The sequence below is a fragment of the Oncorhynchus nerka genome, linkage group LG14 (assembly GCF_034236695.1).
Source record: "Oncorhynchus nerka isolate Pitt River linkage group LG14, Oner_Uvic_2.0, whole genome shotgun sequence".
NCBI classification, from domain to species: Eukaryota; Metazoa; Chordata; class Actinopteri; order Salmoniformes; family Salmonidae; genus Oncorhynchus; species Oncorhynchus nerka.
This window is the reverse complement of record NC_088409.1, coordinates 44,433,601-44,458,429: the sequence shown is the minus strand read 5'-3', so window position 1 is coordinate 44,458,429 and position 24,829 is coordinate 44,433,601. Positions and strand designations below refer to the sequence as shown.

Below are 24,829 nucleotides of genomic sequence, written 5' to 3'. Positions count from 1 at the left end.
CCGCATCACCCTCTGAAGAGCCCTGCGGTTGCAAACCGTGCAATTGCCATACCAGGCGGTGATACAGCCCGACGGGGAAGTCTCAATGGTGCATTTGTAGAAGGGTATTAGGGGGCCAAGCCACATTTTTCAGCCTCCTGAGGCACCGGTGCCTTCTTCAACACACTGTCGTGTGAAGGGAACATTAAAGGTCCTCAGTGATGTGCAAGGAACCCTCTCCACTGTGGCCCTGTCGATGCATGCTCTCTCTGCAGTCCATGATCGCTCCTTCATTTTGTTGACGTTGAGTGAGAGTTTATTTTCCTGGCACCACTCCGCCAAGGCACTCACCTCCTCCCTGTAGGATGTCTCGTTGTTGGTAATCAGGCTGTTTTGTCATCAGCAAACTTGATGATTGAGTTGGAGACGTGAATGGCCACACAGTCATGGATGAACAGGGTATACAGGAGGGGACTGAGCACGCACCCCTTTGGGGCCCCCATGTTGAGATTCAGCGCGACAGAGGTTATTGCCTACAGTCAGGAAGTCTTACGACCCAGTTACCCAAGGAGGGGTTCAGACCCAAGGCCCTGAGCTTAGTGATGAGCTTGGAGGGCACTATTGTGTTAAAAACTCTCTGGGGGTAATGCAGCCGACATTTGCTGGCGAGGTATTCCAGAGCGGGAAAACAAAAGGACTCGAGTTCCTGTAAGTTAGCCCAATCATACTCCTCCGCCTCTGTTTCCCAGAGAGTTCTTTGTTCCTGTCCTCGCGATGAACCCCTCTGGTTGTATGGACAGGGACAATCTATTCAGAGAGAGCCACGATTCGGTAAAACAGTATGTTACAGTCCCTTATGTCTCTCTGGAAGGAGATCCTCACCCATGAGCTCATCTACTTTATTGTCCAGGGACTGAACGTTAGCGAGTAATATACTCAGAAGCGGTGGGTGGCATGCCCACCTCCTGAGATTGACGAGGATCACACTTCTCTGGTGGTGACATTTAGGAGTTTCACCTGGGATGAATGGGGCTGCCTCAGACAGTTCAAACAAAGGATCCAGGTTGAATGTCTGGTGAATGACAGTAGGTAATAGTACTAGAAATATTCTGAGCAAATACTGTAAGAAATAATACCAACAAAAATACTGCAAAGTTGGCTAGGAGCTAGAAACTGGGTGGCCATGTCTGTCAGAGCCATCTTGTATCACACCCTTCAACATGAGAGCAGCCCCAACCAGTGGAAAAATCCAGCACTAGTACATAAGAGCTTGTTGGACGTGTTGCTAGCTGAAAGAGAAGTACAAACATTATTGTAACTTTGGAGTTAGAGCTGACTAACAAGAATATCTTTGCTATCAAGCGAGGCATGCTTGTTACAAATTAGGCCTCTAGGGACTAATGCTCTAGATTTCTGAGGGGAGGAAGGAATAATGCACTTAAGCCCATCACAAACTGTTACGTCTGTTTTAGCATGCTGCCACTGACTCAGTGAAAATAAACACCCTTTGTGTGTATAAAACACATTCAAAAGTCTACATAGCCACGGGGTCTTTTTGATAGGGGATCCAACACTGGATGAACATAAATAAACACTATCATACACAGAATGTAGCAAATAGTGTTTAGATGAACAACAAAATCTCCGGTTTATATAGATTTAGTTTTTTAGTAATTTCAGAATCAACACTGTCGTCAATAGTCAACAATACTAATTTATGTAAGCAGAACTCAAACTCAAGTAACTTGGCTCCTTAAGAGCCTAATATAAGAGACTAATATTTAATCCCAGTGCTCATGGCAAAGGTTATTAGTAGTAGATGCATAGCAGGGTTGGAGTCAATTCCATTTAAATTCAGAAAGTACACAAAATTCCTATACCAATTGTTCCGCAATGAAAAGCAAATTGGAATTTCAGTGTTCTTCCTGATTTGAAAAGGAATTGACCCCAACTCTGATACATAGCCTGCAAAACATAGTCGTGTGCCTTCTATTTCCTCTGAGAAGTGACTCTGATCCGGAGGAAAATTTGGTTCAAGGACTCCCAACGATCCATAAATAACCTGGCAGCAGCAACAGGTCAAATTCCAGAGATTCAACAGGGAACCGGATACCAAGTTGTATGTGTGTCAGTGACTGTGTGTATTGGAAAGGTCTGAGCTGTCAGCACTAGGTCTGCCGCATCTCCGCAATGCATTTTCTGATGTCTAAGGTTGTCACTCCATGTTACGACATTTCTCAACATGTTGTTCATTTCTGTCTCATGTCAGTCAAAAGACTTGCCTTTCTCAGTCAGTCGACTTCGGTACAACATACCATGGGGAGTCACACTCTCTAGAATCACGGCCGACAAGGCCAAATTAAATCTGTGCCTCACGGGAAGCCCCGCCTTCCACAGGTGATAAACGTGAGGCTCAGATTCATTCCTTCAATTATTCCGCTCTACACCTCAGTTGGAACAGGAATGAATCACGCTACTAAAATAAACAATTGGAAAACGAGACTTACGTTGTGCCAACTAAACTGTCCGTTAGTGGCCGAGCGTGCTCACTCCCTGGACGTTGTGTGCTGAAGTTTGTATGGTTTCCTAATCAGGAAAAATGTGTTATTCCTCTAATTGCTTGGCCTGGCTATAGCAAGAAGTTAGATGGCGAACCTGACCGAAACGACGAAGGCTGACAAGCAGGATTCGTGTTTACGACCATACCCCAATGAATTAAACCCCTTGTCTATTTACGCACCGGTGCATCAATCCACACAGAACAAAAATATAAACGGAAAATGCAACAACTTCAAAAAAGGTTTTTCGGAGTTACAGTTAATAGAAGGAAATCAGTCAATTGAAATACATTCATTAGACCCTAATCTATTGAAGTCTCATGACTGGGAATACAGATATGCCTCTGTATCTGGTGTGACCACCATTTGCCTCACGCAGTGCGACATCTTCTTCGGATAGAGCTGATCAGGCTGTTGATTGTGGCCTGTGGAATGTTGTCCCACTCCTCTTCAATGGCTGTGTGAAGTTGCTGGATATTGGCGGGAACTGGCATTAGCATATGCATACCCATACCATAACTCAACCGCCACCATGGGCAAATTGCTCACGCTTAAGACACCATACACGCAGTCTACCATCTGCCCGATACAGTTGAAAACACTCACTTCTTCAGAGCATCAGTGCCCATCGAAGGTTAGCATTTGCCCACTGAAGACGGTTACAACGCCAAACTGCAGTCAGGTCAAGACCCTGGTAAGGACGACAAGCACATAGATGAGCTTCCCTGTGACGGTTTCTGACAGTTTGTGCAGAAATTCTTTGGTTGTGCAATCCCAGTTTCATCAGCTGTCTCAGACGATCCTGCAGGTGAATTAACCGGATGTGGAGGTCCTTGGTTGGCATGGTTACATGTGGTCTGTGGTTACGAGGCCGGGTGGACGTACAGCCAAATCTCTAAAAGGAAGTTGGAGGTGGCTTATGGTAGAGAAATGAACATTCATTCTCTGGCAACAACTCAGGTGGATATTCCTGCAGACAGCATGCCAAGTACACGCTTCCTCAAAACATTGCTGTGATGACAGTGCTTCTACGGGGTACTACATCAGCCATTGCCATAACCCATAAGGGGGCCGGGTTTCATGCAGGCTATTCAGTCTAACAGAAGCACAACATGTGTTAGAAGCTTGTCCCATGTTTAATGGCCCTCTGGTACTCTGCGTTCTATGATGTTCATGGGGTATATCACTCTGTCCACAAGGGGGCACCTCTGCCCATGGGTGGCTCATTACTGGGATTCATTACTGATTCCTGCCTGTAGTTCACTAGTCCCTATGAGGTGTCTTGTGATACAGGTTATGGGCTCTGTAGGCGATTGGTGGTGGGTAGCGTAGTCGAGGGAACAAGCAAGGTTGGACACGACCATGCTATTATCCAACACACAGTTTATGGTTCATATGAATCCCGAAATGACTGGTCTTTCTCCAGCTCAGCGCTTTTCATTCCTGAGAATTAGATTCAATTAGGAATCATCCGTCTTACCACAAAAGGGGTCTGTTTTTCAGAGCTGTCTGTCCCATTCCCAGCTAGGTTACAAGGTGCTTTGTCGCCAGTAACCATGACTGGTCGGTAGTGTTTCCCTGGGTCTATTTTTATTTATTGCATGCGGCCAGCCGGTTACCAGAACGCATCTTACTGCCTAAACCGAGTGAGGCTTGTTGTGACAATAGTACCCCCAGGTGGCACTGCCAATCGGTGTACGCCACTGATCGCCGGCCCAGAGTGGGCCAGTCTTTAGGCAAACCTTGACATAAGACAGTTTTTCTTCAACCCCAAGTGTTTACGGGTGTCTCTCATAGGAGTTTGATGAAAAGTGTCCCTTCCCCACATTCAGACACACATTTCTAAAGACTGGTGGAAATGATAAAAGATCCAAATCTCTCAAAGTCCCCAACGTGGCATCCCGCCTCTTCCATATGTTACTTCACGGAAGGCTTGATGTCTGCTCCGACCAATGCTGCGCATGCGTAGTGTCGTCCTGGATCATGCAAACAGTGACATGAAAAAAACAGTTTCCTCCCCCATGCTTCTGCAGCATCATCACACCGACTGTTCCAGAGGAATCAGCTCAAGTTGAGGGAGGAAATATCCTCCAGACTCCAGAAGCAGGCAATCGGAGTGGTTCCTATGTCGAAGACATGATATTGCACAAGTCAATATTGTGATTTTGATGTGAATTCGATTAATTGTGCGGCCCTAAAAACAGGTATATACACATTGCTATAAAAATGAGCAGGTTCCTGTTTCCAGGCTATTACAACCTGTTGCAATGACTTCGTAAAGCATCTACACTACCATTCAAATGTGTGGGATCACTTGACTCCTGACTGACTATTGTAGCTGGAAACGGCGGATTTTTAATGGAATATCTACGGAGGCCCATTATCAGCAACAATCACTCCTGTGTTCCAATGGCACGTTGTGTTAGCAAATCCAAGTTTATAATTTTAAAAGGCTAATTGATCATTAAAAAACCGTTTAGCAATTATGTTAGCTCAGCTGAAAAATGTTGTGCTGATTAAAGCATTAGACTAGTTCAGTATCTGGAGTATCAGCATTTGTGGGTTCGATTACAGGCTCAAAATGACCAGAAACAAATAACTTTCTTCCGAAACTCTTCAGTCTATTCTTTTTCTGAGAAATTAAGGCTATTCCATGCGAGAAATTGCCAAGAAACTGAAGATCTCGTACAACGCTGTGTACTACTCTCTTCACAGAACAGCGCAAACTAACTCTAACCACAATAGAAAGAGGAGTGGGAGGCCCCGCTCCTAATGATCAGTTAGCTAATCCAAGTGTATCATTTTAAAAGGCTAACACAACGTGCCATTGGAACACAGGAGTGTTGGTTGTTGATAATAGGCCTCTGTACGCCTATGTAGATATTCCATGAAAAAATACAAAATAAAATGTATTTATTTTTTATCGGTTTCCAGCTACAATAGTAATTTACATTAACAATGTCTACACTGTATTTCTGTTCAATTTGATGTTATTTTCATTTTCAAAAACAAGGACATTGCTAAGTGATGTCAAACTTTTGAACGTAGTGTATCTCAAGGAAAAACTCCAGTCTTCAGATACATTTCATTACAGATCATTTTGAGTAAATAAGACGAGGCCTGCAGGAAAAAGGGCAGACCGGTCATATTTGGATGGACTGAAGTGATTACGACTGCAACCGCTAACAGCAAGAGACCAAACCGTCAATTCAGGACTGGAATGCTAAATTACCCCAGTTTGTGTGAGGACGGGCACTCCAGGAAGTGAATGACTCATCGCCCCTGGACAAGGAGCTCTTTCACCTCCAATGGTCTGTGTTAGGCCTCCTAGCTAGGTCATACCCAAAGGCTTAAGACAATACAAACAAGAGAGGACAGGTAGCAAGCAGCGCTGAAATAAATGTAGTTTTCTCTTGGCTCCTGTCCGTTGGGACATACTGTATTACACTACATGGTTGAGCTCCTTTCAGAAAATGATCATTTATTTAGCATTTCCACCAACGGTTAGGCCTAAACTTTGGGAGGCACTGTTGATGTGCCTGAAGCTCCTAACCAACTTGCAGACAGCTGACACATTCTCTAGCACGGTGGTGTCAAACATACAGCCCTCCGTGGTTTGAGTGAATAAAATCACAGAAATTAAAGCTAGACAGTCAGGGAGCACTGAAAATTTCAAAAATGACAGAGGACTATTTTTCAGTGCGGCCCTCTGGAACAAGTTGAAGACCGAATGTGGACCCCGGGGGAAAATGAGTTTGACACCCCTGCCATAGCGGAATACTCCAATCATGGCCTCCAGTATTCACACTCGTCAGTGGCAAGTACATATCACAGCTGGAGATAAGGTGGTACATGGGGGAAACATTGGGATCAGGTATCATCCCACCGTTGACACCGATAACACAGGCTCGCCATATGGATGGATGTTATGGATAAAGCGCACTTCAGTGAGAGGCATGGTACTGATAAGCCATGGTGGGGGTCAATGGAATGTCCCTTCTAAACCGTATTTCCTTTCTGGTGCTTATCATATTTTGTCTGTATCATTACCGTGCCTCAAACTGACACCACGTTGGGATAAAAAAATTAACGTTTTAACAGGCCATGGCTGCGAATACAGAGTTTTCACCCCTGCCCCTCTGGAAATACTTCTCAAAGCCACGGCTCTGGATCACATTCTGCTCAGGTGTTATTTTACCCACATAGATGTTCCTACGTAGCTGCTACTCCACCTCCCTTCATGTTTCTCTCTTTACTCAGCATTATTTTTTTAACCCTTTGATGTAGCCCGTCTCTGCCTCATACTTCTGAACTGAAATCGATTTGATATGCTGCCGAGGTAGCTGCATGCAACGACCCACTTGAGTTCGAGACAGGCTCAACTAAAGCCAGGCTATCCAACACTACATTCTCTGCACTAAATTGTAGGCCTGTGTCCCTAAGACGACGATGAACCCTATTCAATTAGTATATGGCTTCATATGGACAATCAACCTATGTGAATATCCTGGTAACACATAAGCTAGTCGAGTTCTAACTATGTCGATGGGATGAGAAAAGTACAAAAAAAAGAGCCATAAAAGCAAATAATGGGAAAACCTTGAAAGTCGTTAACACGTCGGCAGGAAAGGGAAGCGTCGTTTTAGGTAATGACATAGGCCTACCTGTTATCTCTCCCAGACTTCCACACAGCCATTAAATAGAAGGCCTGAAGGCCACTGACAAATAAGGCAACGGTTGCATCTCCTCATTTCACTGTCACATTACTCAGCTGTGTGCTAAAGACCACCTAATGCGCAAGCTTTTACTCTTCGTACACTGGAGTCGTGTCCTGTAATTACATTTGAAATACTCATGCTAGAAGCAGTGCTTAGATAAACGGATTATGTAGGACAGATCTCTCATTATATCCTACTCATTTGTAAGTTTACGCAGAAAACCAACCGTGAGCAAACTGAGATAAAATTACAAACCTGAGATTTGAGCCCACTGGTGCCATTTATCCTACTATACTTTTAGGCCACACCCTGTTCCTGACAACTTACGGTGATTATAACAGGTGACTGGGTTTGATGTTGTAAACTTATTAGGCCTAATCTAATTATGGTTTCCATAGGCAGGCCACGATTCCAGTAGTAATAAATTATATTTCTTTGTGACGTACAATATTTCCATTGTGCACTGTTACAGTATGCGGAGCAGTGCACCCACAGACAGTTGTGCTGTCCGCCTCTCAGGTTATCATCCATCTTCGTTGTATGTCTACTGTAGATAACGGCCTCTTAAACCTTCTGAAAGAGTGGCTTGATCTTTTAGTGAACCAATTGAGGTAGAAACAAAATCTAAAAATGGGAGACTCACAGGACTCCAAATATAAAAACTCTTGAAAAGACACCAACAGCGCTCGACTGACAGGGCTGCCCGCTGACCCGGGGAGGTTTTGGAAATCATCCATGCCTGTCAATCTACATCAGTAGGCCAGTGATTAAAAAAATATATATATATAAATATAGTGCTAGTTCAAGGGCTCTCAATCATTTCCAAATGCACTGTATGTACACACACATTACCAGTACCAGTCAAAAATTTTTTTTTTTTTTTTTACTATTTTCTACATTGTTGAATAGTGAAGACACAAAAACTAATGAAATAACACACATAGAATCATATAGTAACCAAAAAGAAGTGAAGAATCTCAAACATAAAATAAATGTGGATTTGTTGAACAAAGTAGCCAACCTTGCCTTGATGACAGCTTTGCACACTCAACCAGCTTCATGAGGTAGTCACCTGGAATGCATTTCAATTAACAGGTGTGCCTTGTTAAAAGTTCATTTGTGGAATTTCTTTCCTTAATGAGTTTGAGCCACGCAGTTGTGTTGTGACACGGTAGGGGTGGTATACAGAAGATGGCCCTGTTTGATAAAATACCAAGTCCATATTATGGCATGAACAGCTCAAATAAGCAAAGAGAAATGACAGTCCATCATTACTTTCAGACAAAAAGTTCAGTCAATGGAAAATGTAAAGAACTTTGAAAGTATCTTTAAGTGAAGTCGCAAAAAACATGATGAAACTGTCTCTGAGGACCAAGAAAGGAAGACAGAGTTACCTCTGCTGCAGAGGATAAATGCATTAGAATCAGGGAATCAGGCCCTCAAGGACAAATTGCTTCAAAGAAACCACTACTAAAAAGGACACTAAGAAGAGACTTGCTTGGGCCAAGAAACACAAGCAATGGACATTAGTCCTTTGGTTTAATGAGTCCAAATTTGAGATTTTTGGTTCAAACTTTGTGATACGCAGTGCAGGTGAACGGATGATCTCCGCATGTTTGGTTCCCACCGTGAAGCACGGAGGAGGAAGTGTGATGGTATGGGGGTCCTTTGAAAGTGACACTGTTGGTGATTTATTTAGAATTCAAGGCACACTTAACCAGCATGGCTACCACAGCATTCTGCAGCGATACATCTTGTTTGCACTTAGTGGGAATATAATTTGTTTTTCAACAAGACAATAACCCAACACACCTCCAGGCTGTGTAAGGGCTATTTGAACAAAGAAGGAGAGTGATGGAATGCTGCATCAGATGACCTGGCCTGCACAATCCCCCGACCATAACCCAATTGAGAAGGTGTGGGATGAGTGGGACCGGAGAGTAAAGGAAAAGCAGCCAACAAGTGCTCAGCATATGTGGGAACTCCTTCAAGACTGTTGGAAAAGCATTCCTCATGAAGCTGGTTGAGAGAATGCCAAGAGTGTGCAAAGCTGTCATCAAGGCAAAGGGTGGCTACTTTGAAGAATCTAAAATATATTTTGATTTGTTTAACACTTTTTTGGTTACTACATGATTCCATGTGTAATTTCATAGTTCACTATTACTCTACAATGTAGAAAATAGTAAAAACTTTGAATGAGTAGGTGTGTCCAAACTTTTGACTAGTACTTTAAAATTATTCAGAACCTTAGCTATGAGACTGGAAATTGAGCTAAAGGCCATCCTGTTTCCTTTGATCATCCTTGAGATGTTTCTACAACTTGATTAGAGTCCACCTGTGGTAAATTCAGTGGATTGGACATGATTTGGTAAGGAACACAACTGTCCATGTAAGGTCCCACAGTTGACAGTACATCGCAGAGCAAAAATCAAGCCATGAAGTTGAACGAATTGTCCGTAGAGCTCCGAGACAGGAGTGTCGAGGCACAGATCTGGGGAAGGGTACCAAGAAATGGAAGAAGTTTGGAACCACCAAGACTCTTCCTAGAGTTGGCCGCACGGCCAAACTGAGCAATCGGGGGAGAAGGGCCTTGGTCAGGGAAGTGACCAAGAACCCGATGGTCACTGACAGAGCTCAAGAGTTCCTCTGTGGAGAGAACCTTCCAGAAGGACTACCGTCTCTGCAGCACTCCACCAATCAGGCCTTTATGGTAGTGGTCAGACGGAAGTCACGCCTCAGTAAAATGACACGACAGCCTTCTTGCAGTTTGCCAAGAGACACCTAAAGGACACTCAGACATGAGAAACAAGATTATATGGTCTGATGAAACCAATATTGAACTCTTTGGCCTAAATGCCAACGTCACGTCTGGAGGAAACCTGGCACCATCCTTACGGTGAAGCATGGTGGCGGCAGCATCGTGCTGTGGGGATGTTTTTCAGCAGCAGGGACTGGGAGACTAGTCAGGATTGACCTGCTCCAGAGTGCTCAGGACCTCAGACTTGAGATTCCAGGTGATTGTTCACACCCTCTTAAGCCTTAGCCCCACCCATCTCTAAGGGTTGATCTGTGCGCTCGGTACTAACTTGTCAGCTACTTCCAGACAACCGAGAGAGAGAGAGAACAGCTCACAGAACATTACTCTCCCTAGCAGAGCTGGTTAGGCTGTTACTGTATGTTATCCAGAGCGTTGGTGACTGCAACTGTGCTGTCAGATTGTCCGTTCGTAAATTCAGAATGCGTTTCGCATTCAGTGCACATTGGACGCTCTGGCCAATAAGAAGGTTGTTATGAAAGCTCTGACCTCACAATGACAGTCAAGCACCCAAGCAAACTGGCTAACATTGGCTAGCTACTTCCAGACACATAATGAGGGAACACTCCACAATGACCATTTTACTCCCCCTAGCAGAGCTGGTTATGCAGTTTTCATGTTATCCAGAGCATTGGTGACTAACAGTGCGTAATTCAGTTGTTGCCAGCAGCTTTGTTGCTGACGTTGGCACACTAAGAGGACAGTCTTTTGTTAAGAAATTTAGCTAGATAATTAGCTAGGTAAACAATGAATCCCAACACGACGTAACATTAGGTAGCGAGCCAGACAGCTAACGTTAGCTAGCTAGCTAACAGTACACTAACTTGAAATGAAAATACTTTGACAAAATTAGAGTGGAGTCTTTTGTTGAGACATCAATGGACAATAATCACAACTCTTGACGTTACTACCCTGCATTAATATGCAGGTAGCTAACCAACCAGGTTCTTTGGCTATAACTAGTCAAGCAAATGTGTCTGAGATACGAAGAATAAGATCATACACATAACGTTAGCTAGCGAGCCATCCAGCTAACACTACACTTGAACTTGACATTAGGTTTATGCAGTTTTACTACACAATACATTTTTAAAAAGCAGAGTTTGACACAATTACCTAGAAATACTCACCAGCTACAATAAACAGACGCATGCTATATGGCAGACCAATCCAAACTCATCTCTCGGCATGTCCAGCCCACTCGTTATCTCAGCCAATCATCATGGTTAGCGGGAAGGTTGCTCTCATTTTCTATGGCTAAACCAACTTGGCTCATAATTTAACAATTGTATTTATATTTACAGACATCATACAAGTTTGGTATTAAAAAGGCACATGAAAGTTCACGTTTGAGTAGGCATTTCTGCCAAAAAACATATTATGATTTTTTAAACATGTTTACGTTCAAAACAGCTCTCCTGTGAAGTCGTGACTTGCGACATTTGCCTAGTATCCTGAATCGGGTGACAAATCGCTTTGCAGCGACGCTCCCCATCCAACCTGATAGAGCTTGAGAGGATCTGCAGAGAAGAATGGGATTAACTCCCCAAATACAAGAAGACTAGAAGGCTAAGTAAAGGGTCTGAATACTTATGTAAATGTGATATTTCAGATATTATTTTGAATACATTTGCAAAAATGTCCAAACCTGTTTTTGCTTTGTCACTATGGGGTATTGTGTGTAGATTGAAGATGGTAAAAAAATGTTAATCCATTTTAGAATAAGGCCATAAAGTAACAAAATGTGGAAAAAGTCAACAGGTCTGAATACTTTCCAAATGCACTGTATATCTATATCCAGTCAGTATGGATTGAAGAGGGGATCTGTTTTGTTTTTTCAATCAAGACAAATTCCAGAAGCTGTTAGTTTGTTATGTAGATTATTTACCACACACGCGCGCCTCACAAATAGCCTAGCTTGAGCAAAATACAATCTGTTGGGCAGAAACAACGCGCAGCTCTCAAACAACGGGTTCTTGCATGGAGTAGCCAATAGTGCCATCAGAAAGTATTCACATTCATTTTCCATATTTTGTTGTGTTACAGCCCAAATTTCAAATGGATTCAATTAAGATTGTCAATGGCCTACACGCAATACCCCATAATGTCAAACTGGAATTATGTTTTGACATTTTTACAAATTAATTTAAAAAATGAAAAGCTGAAATGTCTTGAGTCAGTAATTATTCAGCCCCTTTGTTATGGCAAGCCTAAATCAGTTCAGGAGTGAACATTTGCTTAACAAGTCACATAATACGTTGCATGGACTCACTCTGTGTGCAACAATAGTGCTTAACATCATTTTTGTATGACTACTTCATCTCTGTACCACACACGTACAATTATCTGTAAGGTCCTTCAGTGGAGAAGTGAATTTCAAACAAATTCAACCACAAAGACCAGGGAGGTTTTCTAATGCCTCGCGAAGAAGGGCACCTATTGGTAGATGATTAAAAAAAGAAAGACATTGAATATCCCTTTGAGCATGGTGACTATATTAATTACACTTTGGATGGTGTATCAAGACACTTAGTCACAACAAAGATACAGGCGTCCTTCCTAACTCAGTTTCCGGGGAGGAAGGAAACTGCTCAGGGATTTGACAATGAGGCCAATGATGGCTTTAAAACAGTTACAGAGTTAAATGGCTGTGATAGGAGAAAATTGAGGATGGATCAACAACATTGTAATTGCGCCACAATACTAACCTAAATGACAAGATGAAAAGAAGGAAGCCTGAACCGAATAAAAAAATATTCCAAAACATGCATCCTGTTTGCAATAAGGAACGAAAGCAAAATTTTAAAAAATGTGGCAAAAAAATGCACTTTATCTCCTGAATACAAAGCATTATGTTTAGGCAAATCCACTGAGTATCTACTGTTCATATTTTCAAGTATGGTGGTGGCTGCATCATGTTATACGAAGATTGTCATCGGCAAGAACTAGGTCGTTTTTTAAAATTTAAATAAACGGAATAGAGTTAAGCACTGACAAAATTCTAGAGGAAAACCTGGTTCAGTCTGTGTTACACCAGACACTGGGAGACAAATTCACCTTTCAGCAGGACAATAACCAAAAACAAGGCCAAATCTACACTGGAGTTGCTTACCACCAAGAAAACATTAAATGTTCCTGAGTGGCCTAGATACATTATTTTTCACCTTCATTTAACACATGGAATAAAATAATGGAATAAAATAAATTTTACACATGGAATAAACAAATATACAGTCGTGGCCAAAAGTTGAGAATGACACAGTGTTCATTTTCACAAAGTCTGCTGCCTCAGTTTGTATGATGGCAATTTGCATATACTCCAGAATGTTATGAAGAGTGATCAGATGAATTGCAATTAATTGCAATGTCCCTCTTTGCCAAGCAAATTAACTAAATCCCCCCAAAACATTTCCACTGCATTTCAGCTCTGCCACAAAAGGACCAGCTGACATCATGTCAGTGATTCTGTCGTTAACACAGGTGTGAGTGTTGACAAGGACAAAGCTGGAGATCACTCTGTCATGCTCATTGAGTTCAAATAACAGACTGGAAGCTTCAAAAGTAGGGTGGTGCTTGAAATTATTGCTCTTCCTCTGTCAATCATGGTTACTTGCAAGGAAACACACGCAGTCATCATTGCTTTGCACAAAAAGGGCTTCACGGGCAAGGATACTGCTGCCAGTAAGATTGCACCTAAATCAACCATTTATCGGATAATCAAGAACTTCAAGGAGAGCGGTTCAATTGTTGTGAAGAAGGCTTCAGGGCGCCCACGAAAGTCAAGCAAGCTCCACGACCGTCTCCTAAAGTTGATTCAGCTGCGGGATCGGGGCACCACCAGTACAGAGCTTGCTCAGGAATGGCAGCAGGCAGGTGTGAGCGCATCTGCACGCACGGTGAGGTGAAGACTTTTGGATGATAGCCTGGTGTCAAGAAGGGCAGCAAAGAAGCCACTTCTCTCCAGAAAAAACATCAGGGACAGACTGATATTCTGCAGAAGGTACAGGGATTGGACTGCTGAGGACTGGGGTAAAGTCATTTTCTCTGATGAATCCCCTTTCTGATTGTTTGGGGCATCCGACAAAAGGTTGTCCGGAGAAGACAAGGTGAGCGCTACCATCAGTCCTGTGTCATGCCAACAGTAAAGCATACTGAGACCCTTCATGTCTGGGGTTGCTTCTCAGCCAAGGGACTGGGCTCACTCACAATTTTACCTAAGAACACAGCCATGAACAAAGAATTGTAGAAACACATCCTCCGAGAGCAACTTCTCCCAACCATCCAGGAACAGTTTGGTGATGAACAGTGCCTTTTCCAGCATGATGGAGCAACTTGCCATAAGGAAAAAGTGATAACTAAGTGGCTCGGAGAACAAAATATCGATATTTTGGGTCCATGGCCAGGAAACTCCCCAGACCTTAATCCCATTGAGAACTTGTGGTCAAGCCTCAAGAGGCGGGTGGACAAATAAAAATCCACAAACTCTGACAAACTCAAAGCATTGATTATGCAAGAATGGGCTGCCATCAGTCAGGATGTGGCCCAGAAGTTAATTGACAGCATGCCAGGGCGGATTGCAGAGGTCTTGAAAAAGAAGGCTCAACACTGCAAATATTGACTCTTTGCATCAGCTTCATGTAATTGTCAATAAAAAGCCTTTGACACTTATGAAATGCTTGTAAATATACTTCAGTATTCCAAGGTAACATCTGACAAAAATATATAAAGACACTGAGGCAGCAGACTTTGTGAAAATTAATATTTGTGTCATTCTCAAAACTTTTGGCGACGACTGTACAGTCAATAATAGAGAAGAAAAAATAAAAGTCTATATACAGTGAGTGCAAATGAGGTAAGATAATGGAGGTAAGGCAATAAATAGGCCATGGTGGGGAAGTAATTACAATATAGCAATTAAACACTGGAATGGTAGATGTGCAGAAGACAAATGTGCAAGTAGAGATACTGGGGTGCAAAGGAGCAAGATAAATAAATAAATACAGTATGGGGATGAGGTAGTTGGAAGGGCTGTTTACAGGTGGGCTATGTACAGGTGCAGTGATCTGTGAGCTGCTCTGACAGCTGATGCTTAAAGCTAGTGAGGGAGATATGAGTCTCCAGCTTCAGTGATTTTTGCAGTTCGTTCCAGTCATTGGCAGCAGAGAACTGGAAGGAAAGGCGGCCAAAGAAGGAATTGGCTTTGGGGGTGACCAGTGAGATATACCTGCTGGAGCGCGTCCTACAGGTGGGTGCTGCTATGGTGACCAGTGAGCTGAGATAAGGCGGGGCTTTATCTAGCTGAGACTTGTAGATGACCTGGAGCCAGTGGGTGTGGCGATGAGTATGAAGCGAGGGCCAGCCAACAAGAGCGTACAGGTCGCTGTGGTGGGTAGTATATGCGGCTTTGTTGATAAAACGGATGGCACTGTGATGATAGACTACATCCAATTTGTTGAGTAGAGTGTTGGAGGCTATTTTATAAATAATATCGCCGAAGTCGAGGATTGGTAGTAAGGTCAGTTTTACGAGGGTATGTTTGGAAGCATGAGTGAAGGATGCTTTGTTCGATTCTAGATTTAATTTTGGATTGGAGATGCTTCATGCGAGTCTGGAAGGAGAGTTGAGTCTAGCCAGACACCCAGGTATTTGTACTCAGTTGACTTAAAAATCTGCTTGAAAATCCATAGCAAGACTTGAAAATGGCTGTTTAGCAATGATCAACAACCAACTAGACAGAGATTGAAGAATTTTTTAAAGAATAAATGTGCAGGTACTGTACAATCCAGGTGTGCAAAGCTCTTTCTTAGAGACTTACCCAGAAAGACCCAAAGCTGTAATCTCTGCCAAATTCTAATGTGTATTGACTCAGGGGTGTGAATACTTGTGTAAAGGAGATATACAGTGGGGCAAAAAAGTATTTAGTCAGCCACCAATTGTGCAAGTTCTCCCACTTAAAAAGATGAGAGAGGCCTGTAATTGTCATCATAGGTACACTTCAGCTATGACAGACAAAATTAGAAAAAAAGATCCAGAAAATCACATTGTAGGATTGTTAATGAATTTATTTGCAAATTATGGTGGAAAGTAAGTATTTGGTCAATAACAAAAGTTTATGACTAAATACTTTTTTGCCCCACTGTATTTCTGCATTTCATTTTCAATAAAATTTGCAGATTTCAAAAAACATGTTTTCACTTTGCCATTATGGGGTATTGTGTGTAGACAAGGGGTATAAATATTTTCTGAAGGCACAGACTAGCTAGATATATTTTTTGAAAGACCTTGAAAGTGGTCTTTATTTTAAGAATTGTTGTGGACTTACAACATCCAATAATATCCTTGGGAAACTCCCCCTCGATGGGCGTTGCCCTCAATGTGAGCTTAATACGGCCTGTGTATCAATAATGAACAGAGCCTGAAACATTCCCCTGCTACTCTTGCTGCAGTTGTTCCTCTGGTTGACAGTGGGTGCAGAGCCACAGTGGAAGCTGAACAATGTATAATAGGACAATACTAAAATAGAAAACAACCCTGTGCCATGACTTGAGATGGGGAAAGGAGAGATATTTTGGGGCGTTAATCAATGGAACATTTGACTAGGGCCTATTATTTAATCAACAACGGTGTCCTTGGCTTTATTTATTGCAGTACAATTGCCTATGCAAATGTATTAACACAGTAGCATCTGCATGTCATTGTGTGATGTGAATGGATATATTAAGTCAAAGGTGCATTGAAGGGCCAACTATGCAATCGTGTGCAGTGCTGTAAGAGTGAGCAGAGTGGAAAAGAGCTTAGCACTGACTCTCTCCATCTATTTCCCTTCCATTTCCATTCAAGCTCCTCTGTTCCAGGTGGCAGTTGGTTCACCCCAGACAAATATTGGCCACAGATTAGACCAATGGCCCACAATGTGGGTGAGTAGGACTTGGGCTCTCAGGAGAACAGAACAGGGAACTGCCACGTTCCATTTTAGTTTGGATTGCAATGTTTGCATTACAAATGGGAGGTGTGACAAACTTGAGTCGCCAAGCATATATCAGAGGTAATTGTACCTGCCTGGTCACCTGTTGCCTAAAAATACTGTAGGAGTAGATCTAATAGAGCTGCAAAGCAATGTAGGCCTACCAATGTAGTCTAGTCTTCAGCCTAACTCTTCAGATATAAGCCTAATCATATCAACACTATTGTATGTAAAATGTTAACCTACATGCCTGGCTTTGATTAGGCTATCCTCTCTTTATTTGTGTTGTATACTACTACCACCATGACTCTTCGGAGAAACGGGGTTCTACCTAGCATATCAATGGTCTAGTAGTTGAACTGAACGCCAAACTACATGTGCTTTGATGCATTACTCATTCAAAATGTGAAAAAGGGTCATTTATAGCAGCGTGTTGTTAATAGCTTGTTAACACACATTCCCTCTGTTAATGTTTAGACAGCGTTTACGAGAGACCGAGATCTAGGTCAAGTCCAATACATGTCTTCCAATGTACAGTACAGACTAGAGGTCAACCGATTAATCGGAATGGCCGATTAATTAGGGCCGATTTCAAGTATTCATAACAATCGGAAATCGGTATTTTTGGGCGCCGATTTCCGATTATTAAAATATATATATATATATATATTTTTTTTTTTTTTTTTTTTTTATATACCTTTTATTTAACTAGGCAAGTCAGTTAAGAACACATTCTTATTTTCAATGACGGGCTAGGAAGGATGGGTTAACTGCCTTGTCCAGGGGCAGAACGACTGATTTTCACCTTGTCAGCTCAGGGGTTTCAATCTTGCAACCGCACAGTTAACTAGTCCAACGCTCTAACCATTGCACTCCACAAGTAGCCTGCCTGTTACGCGAATGCAGTAGAAGCCAAGGTAAATTGCTAGCTAGCATTAAACTTATCTTATAAAAAACAATCAATCATAATCACTAGTTATAACTACTAATCCAGTTTAGCAGGCAATATTAACCAGGTGAAATTGTGTCATTTCTCTTGCATTCATTGCACGCAGAGTCAGGGTATATGCAACAGTTTGGGCTGCCTGGCTCATTGCGAACTACTTTGCCAGAATTTTACGTAATTATGACATACATTGCAGTTTGTGCAATGTAACAAGAATATTTAGACTTAGAGATGCCACCCGTTAGATAAAATACAGAACAGTTACGTATTTCACCGAAATAATAAACGTTTTGTTTTCAAAATGATAGTTTCCGGATTCGATCATATTAATTGACCAAAGGCTCGTATTTCTGTGTGTTATGTTAGAATTAAGTCTGATTTGATAGAGCAGTCTGACTGAGCAGCAGCAGGCCCGTAATCATTCATTCAAACAGCACTTTCGTGCGTTTTGCCAGCAGCTCTTCGCAAGCACAGCGCTGTTAATGACTTCAAGCCTATCAGCCTAATGGCTGGTGTAACCAATGTGAAATACTATATTAACTACAACCTAAAACCTCTTACTTTGGAATATTGAAGTCTCATGTTAAAAGGAACCACCAGCTTTCATATGTTCTCATGTTCTGAGCAAGGAACTTAAATGTTAGCTTTTTTACATGGCACATATTACTTTCTTACACTTTGTTTTTGCATTATTTAAACCAAATTGAACATGTTTCATTATTTATTTGAGGCTAAATTGATTTTATTGATGTTTTATATTAAGTTAAAATAAGTGTTAATTCAGTATTGTTGTAATTGTCATCATTACCATTTTTTTAAATTTATTATTATTATTTTTTATAAATCGGCCGATTAATTGGTATCGGCTTTTTTGGTCCTCCAATAAATCGGTATCGCCGTTGAAAAATCATAGTCCGTCGACCTCTAGTAGACTGCTGAGGTAAAAGCATAGGCTAGTCCTGAATGTGGGACACAACGCATGTGAACCATGTTTTGTATTGAGGACTTGAATGTTAAGTGTAGCTAGGCCAATACATTGTTACCAGTCAATATGGTCTGTGCTCTTTAGGCCTAAATCAGTGTTGGCACACTTGCTACAACATTTAATAATCAGAGGATCTCTCCCTTACCACACTCTGCTACAATAATCAGATTTATCCCAAGGTTATATTGACATATAGGAAGAGCTATTGCTTAGGGAACAAGGGATATTGATTTTAGAGTCTTCTTCTATAAAAATGAAGGAAGTCTAGTATTGGAGAAAATTACCAGAGCAAGCAAAGCCAGTCTGACATGGCAGCAAAATAACATTAAAAATAGATCATGGATGCAGCTTTAAGCTTAAAAAAAAGAATGAGAACTCTGAACAGAACACAGGCAGGATGCTGGGGCTGAGCAGTGCAGCTGTCAAGCCAGATTATAAACACAGGGGTTTTAGCATAATCAGAAACTGAAGGTCACTGCTGTTCCTGTTTGTTTCGCTTACGCTCACTCAATCTTTCACAACTGCCCCTCTCCTCCTTTCCTTGCTCTACTGCATTCTCCCTTTTACCTATATCCCACTGTCTTTCATTCTCCCACTTCCATCACTACCTGCTCTCAGTCTTCTTTCTCCCTCTCGACCTTCACCTTGTCTCATCCTCACTCCCTCCAAGCCACTGCACCCAGCTGCCGGGCGCTCTCCCCATCTTCCCCCAGGACAGTGGGCCTCCCCCTGAGTAAGTGAGACAGTCCCTCTCTGGCCTGGCCACAGGCTGACACACCCAGGCTCATTATTATGTTGCGTAGAAATAGCAGGCTGCTGGCTCTTAGCAAATGGCAGTAGGGGATGCAGCAGGGAACACTGCAGGGGCATGAGGAGAGCACACTGCACACAGGAAGAGGAGAAGAATAGGGAGGGAGTGGGAGATGAGGGTGTGAGAGAGAGAGAGAGAGGAGAGAGAGAGAAGAAAAGAGAAGTGTCATGATAAGAATGAGGGAGTGGAGATGGGATGAGCAATGCAAGAAGAGCTATAAACATGTAAAGGAGCTGAGAAGTAGCAGTGTGAGATTAAATGATTGCAGTAAGGAGAAGACCGGGAGCGGCGAGGGGACCACAACCAGCGACAGGGAAAAGGATAGAAGTTAGGCTACAAGTGTGTGTGTGTGTGTGTGTGTCTCTCATGTTTCCATTGCCAAACATCCTATGTCAACAAAACAGCTTTTAATTAGTAACAGTGTGGTCAAAGATGTCCCCTTATGAGAACTTGCAATGATTTCAGTCTAGCCTATGCCCAAAAGTGCAACAAAAACAATGTGCTTAGTCACACATCATTGTGTCAAGTAGCTCTGATTGCACCCTCCACTTCAAAAAACATGACCTAAGTGTATGCTCATCATTCCCAGGAAGATCACTTACTATGCAGAATAAAGGAAAACAAGTCCAACCAATACACAAGTCACCTAAGCCTGTAACAATGAGTGTCTCCTGGCTTGTTGAGTCAGTTTATCTGTGACACAAGGGAATGTCACATTAAGGACTACCACTCCATAATCACCTATTGACTTTACTCTGCCAAGTCAATGTGTAGTATTTTCCCATCTCACATGGCATAATCCCTGCTAGGGAACAAACAGTGTTTTCTTAGAATTTTTACAGTCTATTAACTCTGAGTATCAGAAATAAATAATTTATCTTGATTAATGCTGATTTGAAATTGCAATCGATGGCATTCTTCAAACACCTAGATTGCCTGCTCACCTCAATGAACTGGTAAGAGAAACATGGGTGCTTTACTTTTTCTCTGTTTAGGCTATGAGAACACAACTCAATCTGAACCTCAAACCAAATAAACCAGACTAACAGTGCAACTCACCTAATTTCATTAAAGAGGCCAGCAGCACCCATAAAGAGATCTCGAAAGGCACCTGTATGTGATGGTAATCTAGAGACAGGACAGGGAAGGCCTTTTTTGTGTATGTGTAGTTAGTATGGTCGTGGCTGCCTGCTATCCCTCGGTGGTCGTGTCCTCCAGTGTTGTCCTGCGCGCTGATGTCCGGTGAGCTGGCAGCTCCAAGCGTCAGTACGGTACCCTCCAGAAAGATCAACATCACCAGAAGTAGGAGTCCCCGCTCCAGAAAACTTCTGGAGCCACTGGGTGAGTGTAAAACTACGCGAACAGACATGTTGAAATTCGTTTTTTTAATTTAAAGAATTTAGGGGGGGGGGTATGCGTGTAATGAACACACTTTCCTCACTAGCAAGTGGTTTTCCAAAGGACCCACAAAATATCCATGTTCGACAATTGGCTGGCTAGTTAGGAAACTTTAGTAAGCTATTTGAGATGGATGCAGCAGTTCCAGGTACTGTGGCAAGCTGGCTAACACCTTTCGTGAAATCAGGAAACGTCGAAAGTACACCGGACCTGGAGAGCTCAAGACACGGCTACAGCGCTATGTTAGTTAGCTAGTTACATATCCTCTCCTAAATAGCACATTTTTTAATTGAACACTTGGTCCGAAATGTTGTTTTAGATACTGGGAGCGTAGGTTAACCTCTTCGGTGAAAGATGTCATTGCTCACCGCCGACCGGGAAAAAGATGCTGCTCATACAATTCCGGTTCCACAAGAAGATAAATATCCTCAATAATGTCCGCGGTTACAGCTGATCGAAGTCCAATATTGACCTTGAATTAAACGTTTAGAACTGTCACGTTGCATTTGTGGGGGATCCGAGATATATGAACTCCATTCCATGCATCGGGTGTATGCCGCCGTACCCTGTCCCGGACAGAACAAGACCTTATTTGAAGTCAGTCAGTATGAGGATGCGTGGCTCCGACAGTGACTTCTGATGTTATCACTCTGCCAATGTACTCCTGTAAAGTGACGTTAGCGAGATAAATACAACCTTTCAAAACGCACTGCCTTTCGCGGAGGGAGGAGAATGAGGAGGGAGCCCTTTTTATTTTCGACCACACTGACATCTATTGGGGAGGAGGTGCGCGAGAGGACGCGAGAGATGTATCTTAAATGTTCATATATGGAAAAGCCATACATTTATTTGTTCTTTTTTTGCTAAGCTTCACATTCTGTCTCAGGAGACTTGATCTACCTGGATTGCAGGGCAGAACAACGCGACAGTATGGCTAGCCTAGTATCTGGCATCTGTTGGAATTGATTGCACCATACACTCCATGTTATTTAAGTCTTCATTGTAGGCTAATTCAAAATGTACCTCTAAGGGTGAGAATATATTGTTATAAATGCATTGATTGACAAGATATCCAACTGGAATGTTCTCTTTAAAATAATTTTCAATTCAATATCAAAATTGTGTTATGGAAATGGGTGTGTTTTTGTCAGTCCAGCCCAAAAACATTTCACCATCCCTTCAATATCAAATGTGTGTTATGGAAATGGGTGTGGTTTTTTGCGAGTACAGACAAAACATTTTGTCATCAATTTCATAATTATAATTTCGTAATGTCTTGGGTGCTGACGCCATGTCACGAATAGCATACTGTACACAACCTATTTGTGCTTGTTTACTTTGACCTTTAGAATAGTCTGAAATTGTGTTTAGTGTCTCCCAGTAACACTTTAACCCCCACAGCTTGCCAGATACATTAGTACCATACCACTGAAGGTGTCTGGCTTGTAATTACTGTGGTGGGAAATTGTATGGTCATTGTGAGCTGCTTGCTTCTAAAAAAAAAAATGAAATGCTCATAACAATTAGTGTAATAACACATACGAGAATGAGTAGATCGGGTGCTGCTGATGATTATCATGTTGGGTGTCATCAAATATTTAAAGGAGGTGAAGGTTGTTGAAAAAGTGCTCTTTATATGAAGCATTTTGAAGCACACAATGACCATTCATGCAATGTCAACATTCTTATTAATTTACAGTATTGTATATTGTGCTGTAAAAGTTGTAATTAATCAAAGGGGATTAGGTAGTTTAGCCTCTGTCTGACCTGCCAGCACCTGTATGCAATTTACCACAGAGATAATAGCTGCATGAATAAGTTATGATGAATACCAATCAAATGACTGTGTTGCTGCACTTCATGCCCCTGGGGCTTGGGCACACACGTTGGCATGGGGAACCAAGTGTCCCTGTATGCAGCCTTGCACTCATGGGGAACCAAGTGTCCCTGTATGCACCCTTGCACTCGGTTCCTGCAATGCCATAAAAGATTGAAGTGCAGCACGATAGTGAGACACACACACATACACACACACAGAGGTTTGCTGTGCCTATTTTTAAAATACTTCTTCAAGGGATATTGCATAATAGATTTTTCTAATTTACTTGAGATAAAGCGTATGATAAAAGTCAGGAAATACACACATTTTAAGGCCAGGACAAAGTTAATTGAAAATTATTTCCCCATCCAAAATCTATTTGTCTGGATATGAACAGTTGTATAAGTGGCCCAGCTTACTTTTATGGGTCGTTCCCTTCGATTTCAATCACTGTTCGACTACACCCCATTTTGATTTGAACAAAACGTTCTATACATTTTTTCCGATGGTAGAAGTGTTCAGAAAGTAACTTTTTGGACCTGAATGCCAAAACATTTAGGAGATAAAGGTCTTCAAAATGGACCCATTTTGCATACCCCGTCCTACCGTGAGACATCCATGTCTTCATCTCTGGAAAAGATCAACAATTGAGTTTGATATTATATTTCAAAACTTACAAACAGAGTTGTCAAACTATTTGATCATTTCTTGAAGAATGTTTTAAAATATATTTTCTTTCTGATTGTTTATCATTTGCGTTTTTAGATATTTTACATTAAATGTAAAGAAATAAATTATAAAATAGTTTCACAGTCCTGTTTGTAAGCTTGATATTAAACTCAACCATTTATCTTTTCCAGTGATGAAGACATGGATGTCTCATGGTAGGGTGGGGTACAGTATGTAAAATGGGTCAACTTTGAGCACCTCCATCTCCTAAATGTTTTAGGTCAGGTCCAAAATGTAACTTTCTGACCACTTCATCATGGGCAAATATGTATGGAATGTTTCATTAAAATCAAAAGGGGTGCGGTCAAAAAGTGATTGAAATCAAATGGAACGACTCTTATGCAACACGCTTCAGTCATGGCATGATGCTCTCATTTGTATGGTTTGGAAAGTTCATTAAGTTTGCCCTCATTTCAATCATGGAGAGCTAAGCCAACATTTTGGCAAGTCTGGTCTATATTTGTACACATAAGTGTGTACATTTATTCTTTCCTCTCTATTGTGGCTAAGGTCATGATGCCAGTGTTTGCTTCAAGGACTCAAATTGCTACAACATGACTCCAAACTACATCAAACACTTTCAGGAAATAAAAAGAGACATGTCGTTGTGGTCCGTGGATATGAACCAAATTACCCAGGACGCTTAAGTTAAATACATGTTTGGTTTAATCTTGTGTTTTTTTTTTCAGCTTGGTTAGTGCAGATATGTACTTCATGTGTTTCAAAGGGAACATAAACCCAAAGGTCTCAGGACTCAATTCTGAAATCTAATGTGCATTGGAACCAAGATAACCCCAAGAGAAATAGGATTGTTTTATGTCTGTTCGGAAGAAATGTTGTTCCTTTGAGCCTTGTTTTACATCCCTAACCCAATAAACAACATTTTGTCACAAACATCACATGATTCATTTAGAAACCCAGTGACTCCAAAATTGCAAAAAAAACTTCACTAAAAGAAAGCATTCCCTTCCCTTTTCAGGATACCAAAACCATAGAACTCATGGCTTTGTATTAAAGAGGTGTCATCATACTTGAACACAATTTATAATAGAATGGAATCAAATTAAGGAGTCATAGTTTTTGGGTTGTCATTTTAGCCAGTTTAGC

At 41.8% G+C, this 24,829-nt stretch overlaps 1 protein-coding gene across 1 annotated transcript in view; it reads right to left on the bottom strand.

Moving 5' to 3' along the window:
* LOC115141201 (sodium/hydrogen exchanger 1-like) overlaps nucleotides 1-21,920 on the bottom strand; it is a 45,726-nt gene extending 23,806 nt beyond the window's left edge. The window contains exon 1 of the mRNA XM_029679929.2: nucleotides 20,836-21,920. Coding sequence (XP_029535789.2) covers nucleotides 20,836-21,145 — 310 coding nt within the window. The 5' untranslated portion in view covers nucleotides 21,146-21,920. The remainder of the gene's footprint in view (nucleotides 1-20,835) is intronic.
* Nucleotides 21,921-24,829: the final 2,909 nt, after the last annotated feature.